General features: G+C 39.4%; 1 protein-coding gene across 1 annotated transcript in view; it reads right to left on the reverse strand.

The window, feature by feature from the left end:
- LOC307261393 (uncharacterized protein C14orf132-like) overlaps positions 1–7080 on the reverse strand; it is a gene marked incomplete at its 3' end in the record, with an annotated part of 30097 nt that extends 23017 nt beyond the window's left edge. Inside the window, exon 1 of the mRNA XM_080041933.1 lies at positions 6985–7080. Within this exon, the coding sequence (XP_079898059.1) occupies positions 6985–7008 (24 nt within the window). The 5' untranslated portion in view covers positions 7009–7080. The remainder of the gene's footprint in view (positions 1–6984) is intronic.
- Positions 7081–7514: the final 434 nt, after the last annotated feature.

Genomic DNA, 7514 nt, shown 5'->3' on the forward strand with positions numbered 1-7514 from the left:
CCTTCAAGCCCCAGCTGTAAATTGATTCAAAACTCCTTGAAAGCACCATTACATTTTAACATTTTAAGAAAAATCTAAGTTAGTGTACTTCCCCACCACTCATGCATACCAGCGGGCATTCCAAATGATTTCCATAAGTAATACAACTGACTCTACTGTAAGTGCTTGATTCATCATCTTGCCATTAAAGTTGCATGCACCTGAAATGAGAAGGTCACAGTCAGATTTGCTTTATATAAAACATTGAGCTCTGTAGCATTAACCAGGGCTTGGCTGGTACTGATTGCCAAAAAAAAAGCTGCTATAAATCCAAAGGTGTAAAATATCAGAAGCTGGTTGCAGACAATAGCAGCAACACATAGTCGTTTAGCACAGGGGGTGGGAGGGGGGCATTTAGCGTTGGTGGATTTTATCAGCAGGATAAATTGAAACTAGTCCATTTGTAGCTTAAATGATCAGATGCATATGACACAAATGAGCTATGTGACTGAAATACGGTAATTGAGTTCTAATGGCAAGGGTGTCGCATAATCCTGGATAATGAGATGCCGTATAGATACAGTCTGTATAGATTGTTATCGAGTTGTGGCCACTGAGACTGTCATTCAGACCTAAAATGCTGTCTTGGACTCCAAACTAAAGATCTTTCTCTCTACAAAAAAGGGGGACAGGGGGATGGGGGCATTATATGCAATAACCTCAGCTGCTTTGCAGATTGAAAAAGAGATGAATGAGAGGTGGGAGAGAGAAATGACTGTCTATGTCATTGGTTTCAAGGCAGACTCAAAGAGAACATCCTATGAAATAGATCAAATCAAAAGCAGGTTTTGATGACAGTATTATTAGAGATGCATTGTGTGTAGTCCCTGGGGTTTCAAGGATCAAAAGAGGTGAGAACAGACATAAAGTGCTCAAAAACAGAAAAGCTGTTTAAAACAATTGAAAATAATCCCTTTAAAATAAAATCGGAAATTTGTGTTGAAACCAACAAGAAATGTTTGTTAAAATCTTCTGGCAAACTAGCAAAACCTGTGGAGACTCACTCTATACATAGTTGTACTACATTATGTTTAGCCTGTTAATGATTGCAAAAAAATGCTAAATGAGTCCAATAAATTACAGCAGCCGTGGTGATGTTTAATACAATCATAATTCATCTGCGCTTTCTGTGTGTACTCAGCCGCTGTCATTCAGCATTTCTCCAGACTTCATCAGCACCCACTGTTTAACTCTCATAATTTCCACCTGTGTCCTTTTCATCAAAATACCTGCTCATGAGCTGAATTCAGATTAGAATTTTATGAGTGATTTTACGGCAATTGCAACATAAACGTTGAGCTTTTCCTTTTCTTTCTTTTTCTTTTTGAAGATGAACAGACTGAAGCAATATCCATCAAAGTTTCAACCCAAATAATGGCTCAGTTTTTTTTCTAAAACATATCAATACAAGGGATATTGTTGTTGTGAAATTATCTCAGAATGGGTGGAGAATAGATTATTTATGTAGGGTTACATTATTCATACCTACTGAATATCAGAAGGACAGTTATACAGGAAGCATCATGCAGTTATGGGGTTATTTCTATCAAGAAAATATGTTATTATTTCATACTTGGCTGTCACAGTCCATTAAGTCTCCCTATTCTCCCCGGGACTTTTTTCAATATGCAATCATTCATTTCAGTTGCAAAATAGCTGGCAGATGTTTGTCTACCGTGCAAACATGTTCTAAGATAAGGTAGCACAGACACTCTGGGAAATGATATACAGTAAGCTTTGTTACCGCACGGTAAGCTCTGCCCTTGTTTGCTGTTGCTATACTGTAAGTTTTCTTATCTTGCACAACATAGTCCTATTTGGCATTTACAATGATGAGGGTGGCAGCTAAATTGAGACAGTTGAAACCGTGTAAAGAGATCTTAAATACGCAGAATTGCTGAATGATGACATGATGATTGACATTTCTGGTAAATTACTTAAGCTCCCATGCTTAGTTACCGTACCAGTTGCTAAGCCAAGACAGGACAATCGTTTTTCAATTTAGTGGAGAGGCTGTTTAGCGCCTGCTTCAACAATTATCAGAGCCAAAAATAGACACCAGCAATTTCCTGGTGGTTAGCCATATGTTCCCATTGAGAGCATACAGATGTTTCACTGAAACAGGAAGAGGCTGATCCTTTCAGTTGCTTATTAAACATGATCCCATACAGTGGCACTGACTCTACACACTAACAGCATGGAAACATTAACTGGTATTTTTCTTTGGTGTGATTTTTGGGATGTTGGCACAACAATCAGCCAAAGCAAAAACCTTCCACCAAAGTGCAGCACAATCTGTTTGTTCTGAGTGTTCCTGCCTCCCATGTTCTCTCTGCATGGGGTTCATCCATCAAGTGAGTTTAAACTATCAAGTGGCTCTGCTGTGAAGAGCCTTACCTGTGCTTCATGGCTACAAGGCTTTCATTGTGTTTTCCTCATTTACAGGCTCAATACCTTTTAACGTTGTTTACGGGCCCTGTATAAATGTGCTTGAATACACACACTTGTTTAGTCACATTGTGGTTTTTCAGATTTTTTACTTTGTCCCAACAATTTTAGTTTGATGTATCCCGACAAAAATAGAATAAAGACATGAAGGGATAGAACTAGCAGCTAAACAATAATTATGAACAATACTGACAATAAAAGGCTTCCAATCCTCAAATAATTCTTAGTGGAAAGCCACTTAAAATAGACAAACAAAGACGGATTCATCCGCTTTTCATCTATTTAAAGCAATGATTTCTCTTGTGCATACAGCAACTTTTAATTGGTTTACGGTGATTATTTTTCTCTAGCTTTTAACAACACTGCAGGGTCATGAAAAATTGGGGCTATTGCAAGTTTTCACTTTCTATAGACTACAGCTTTCATATAAAAAAAACAAATTGATGAAAAAGCAGACAAAAGACTAAAGGGGAAATGAACTCCTAGAGATGAAAATGCTGGTGTGCCATTATTACACTCTTCAAATGAGACCCCACCATTGACACCATGATAGCATTTTTTTTAAAGGGGCAGTCTGGGCGTGAAAAATGAACAGTGCGATAAGAATATTATGTAATTGAATTTCTTATGCAGAACAGAGATGGTTTTGATATGGGCCTTGTGACTGCTGCTATTTTCAAGAAGTGTGTTTAATAGAAAAATAATCTCATCTGAACTATTCAACTTGCGTTCCAATATCTTGCTTTATGGTGCACAAACTAGTTTTCTTGCGGAGTTTCCAACCAATCTTTGTGGTCGGTAACACCGTTTTACAGTTCCTGCCTGACCCAGGTCTGAGATTCCTGCTGCTGTGGGTAAATACAGATGGCTCTGTTTATGTTGAGGCTGTCAACCACTCCCTCCATCCTAGCCCTCTCACTGTCATCCATCCCTTCTAACACGAGCAGAGATGGACAGCCCTGTCAGTTAGAATGACTCAGAGCCACAGCTTCACTGTAAATGAGTAACGATGGTTTGCTGAAGGCCTGTCATGAAAAGGCAAAACATCTGAAGTGAGAATATGAAAATAGACCTGTAGCGTTTCGCTCAAGAGGGAACTGCACCAGACATGTAATTAAAGGAAAGGAAAGGATTTGGGCATGTGGAGTTCTGTGTTGACTTTCTTTCTGTGCCTTTTTCAAGAGCATAGGGATGGACTGTTGCTTATAATACATTTTTTAAAAGGTCTGTGCGTGCTTGCTCGTGTGTACGGTGTAAAAGGCCAAGGCCAGTGGGTCAGTGTGTGCTCGTTAGACAGACCCTTAGGGGTTTAGCTGCCATGTGGCAGATCATTCAGTCGAAACAAGTCTGAGACGAAGATGGCACTTGAGCCTGTCTACAATGCATCAAACCTGACCTAAACATCAGTTAGTAACCGGGGAAACAAATTGGCTCATTTGTATGCCCTAACTTCTGCCATTTCAATAATTTCAACAGCACGCACAGGGTGCAAGTATGTGCCTGTGTGATTGAGAAAAACTTAATATCCATAATTAGGGAGCTAAGGGAAGTTGGATGAACACATTTTTTAGTTAAGTCTGTTTGAAAAATAAGAAAAACAAATCGCTTCATTGCCCGCAGATTAGTATTCAATAGCTTCAGTGTGATTGTCACCAATTAATCGATGTTTTGCCATGCTTGAGGATGCCACCACTTTCAAACTAATGAAGTTTGCCCTTTTTCATTTCAAACCAGCGAGGCATCGCCACCAAATCATTCACCAAACACAAAGGCACACACATTGTTCTGCAGAGAGCTATTTAGCATGTTTCTGTGGTATCATAGTAATCAATTTGAACAAAAAGAAGGCGTTGCAATATGTTCCCCATATTGCAACGCCTTCTTTTTGTTCAAATGGTCAATGGTCAATTATGTTACTAGTCTGAACTGGTTTTCTGTTTCATGTTACACAAACGATGCATGCACTAGTCTTGTGGAACATGTATTTCTTCTGTTGAATCCAAAACGTCTTCAAGAATTTAAATTCAGAAAACTATACTGTATATCATTGAAGAGTTTATTGTGTTTTCTTCAAATAAACAGCAGCAAGAAATGACCAGTAAATCCTCCAAATTACTCATTCTTTATCCTCTACCACAGCGAGAAAATCAGTAAGCAGAGTTCCTCTGAGTTACAGTTCTTTAAAAACTTTCCCTGTCTTTAGGAGGGAACCGTTTCGGCAGCATCCGTCATCTTTTGGACACAAAGTAATGGCGAGGGTTTAGTGATTTGCAGGCGGCAGAGCTGTACTGAGATACAAAAGCAAAACAAATCATCCATTGTGAAGTCAATCTTCAAAACTCCAAAGACATTTGCCTGACTTCATTCACTGTCACCATTACAGAGTGACTCACTATGCACTGACATGAAAATCACCTCACCTGTCAAATTAGCCATTAACTGTCTGATAGAAATGCATTCCCTAAGGAGAGGGTATGTGGATACTGCGAGAAAAGAAACTGAAGAGTGACAGAACGTAAGTGTTTGAGGTCATGGGGAACTCGAAGTTAATCAGACAGATTATGTTCAATTAGTCGCCACACTATTGATAAGCAAATGATCATTTCCAGTAAAATATTTATTTCCTGGCTCCATCTGGCTCCATGAGTTATTATTTCAGGTTTTCTTATCAGGGATTTAGACCGAAAACAGTCCTGCATTAAAACATTGCAGGACATAGGTGGGTACCTGTTGTTCGGTCCCTGTGAAACAATGAAATATGATCCATGCAGTCAAGTCCAGTTTGAGTAATGCTGTTTGAGGCTTACCAGAGAGACACAAAAACACTGATCAACAATTTGAGATACTCCCAGACAGAATTTTACAAAACCTGGAAAGCAGCAACTTTCGTCACAGCGATCGCGAGGTCAACAGTTGACATACAGAGTTCATGTTACAAAGTAATCTAGCAGAAATGATGTGCGCTTGTATGTAGTAGATGATTGATCAACGGGACACCTTGCTGGATGACATTGCATTGTAACAAAAAGCTGTTTTGCTGGTGTTCTCGGCATTAGCTTCCAATGAATTGATTTATTGATAAGATAATTAGTAGATTAATCAATTAATTCTGAAAATTTGACAGTTGCAGCCTCTACTCCACTCATTATAGGCCTATACTTTTTTGCTTCAATCTGTCACTTGGCTCCCAGGACAATGTCACTTATTTGACAGCTAGTCTGGCACTATTAAAAATTGGTTTCAACCTTAATTTCCAATTTGTAAAGCTAATCATACAATATTGTATCCGATACTTTTACAGTTTCACAATTGCTTTTTAAATCTTTAAAAACAACATCCATACCCTCCTTTCTTAACTGGGAGTGAGGGGTTAAGCGCGCTGTATAGCTGTGCATCTACAGTACACACATAGTCAGTTCAGAAGAAACATACTATGCTGCTTTCAATCTGTGTGGTATTCAACTTATAGTTGTAACTGACTGCCCATAACTCCTTAAGGCTGACAGTTGTCTGCTTCCTTGCTGTTGTCAGTTGCTGTAAGCCTGGTTCCTGTACACCCAACCAGTTTCTCAAACTAGAGCACATTTTGTCCTTGAAGACATTGTATTGTCAGTTTACATAACACAGGTTTGTATCATTTTACTCACTAAAAGTTTGCACAACTATACAGTGAATAATGCTGACTGTGCTCTGCAAAGTTATTATACCACCTCTCTTTCAATCATGCTTTATTGAACAAAAATGTATTCTCAGGTGGCACCATGCTCCGATGCATTTCTATTCAGGAATTCTTTCTTTTTCAAAGATTTGTGAGCATTTTTGCTCAGTCTGGCCTGCTGAACAGCCACTGACTGGCAACAAAGATAATGCTCTGAACCATTTAATAGCCGTCGCACAGAAAATGGCAAAGTAAATGGCACCAGACATACCATAAGCAGCCAGACACTGAGAGAGGGGAGAGGAGGAAAAAGCCTACCATGTCTGCTCCTAATGAAAACAAAGTGATGCGCAATAACACATATTCACCATGAGGCCAAAGTCAATTGCCATGTTCAAGTGCTCTGAAAAGCACACATTCCACAATATGACATGTATTCCTGGTCCACTCAAACTGGTGACATTTGACTAGAAAAAATTTAATATAAAAAATAAAATCAGGAAAATTATTCAGTATGTCCAAGGCATGACAACTGTCCTAATCCTTAATATTTTTAGAAATGTTAACTATTAACTTAATGACCTTTAATGACCATTCCAATATTACAGCAATTCATTGTTGGGAGGGGGGTTAAGTCCCACTAGCAATTTGGGAATAAGCAATGACCTTTCTAAAGTAAACTAAATGTATAATGCTTTTTATCGTCAGGTTCATCGTGTACAATCAATAATTGTCAAACGGAACTTGTTGAGCGACCACGCCCATGAAAACAATGGACAGATGTAAACTAAAGTTCCCAAACATCTTCGTGCAGATTGGAAGAGAAACAAATGTCTCACCTGCGCCATGAATGACAGATCCATACTGTTGCTCCGATCAAGCCAAGGCACTCAACAAAAGATGCGAATGTGCGTAGTTTTTTCTCTTATTCCCCGACAGAGCTTGTGCCGTCTGTTTCGTTGTTTGTTGTTTGTTTCCCCCTTTCTAAACGGCGTCCTCTGGCTCTGCAAGTTGTCGGACTTCACGTAAAGACCATGTCGAAAATGAGGAATCGAATTTGAAAATGAAAAAAAAAAAATCAGGAAAAATGAGGTGGAGGGAGGAGGGGATGAAGCGATGTTACTGAGCGGAGCAACAGAAGCGGAGCGGACGGAGAGATGGTGAGATGTGGATGCGAGAATAGGTGCGCGCGCGAGAGAGAGAGTGAGACAGAGAGAGTGAGAGAGATGGCTTTGGAGAAGGACTGTCACATGCAACGAATGAGGTGCATGTCATCCCCTACTTTCTCTCTCTCTCTCTCTCTTATTCTTTATGTCTCTCTTTTTTATCTGCCCTCCTATCCTTCTGTGTATTTTCCACGCTTCCCTCG

The sequence above is a fragment of the Ammodytes marinus genome, assembly GCF_949987685.1.
Source record: "Ammodytes marinus genome assembly, chromosome: 15".
Classification (NCBI taxonomy): domain Eukaryota; kingdom Metazoa; phylum Chordata; class Actinopteri; order Uranoscopiformes; family Ammodytidae; genus Ammodytes; species Ammodytes marinus.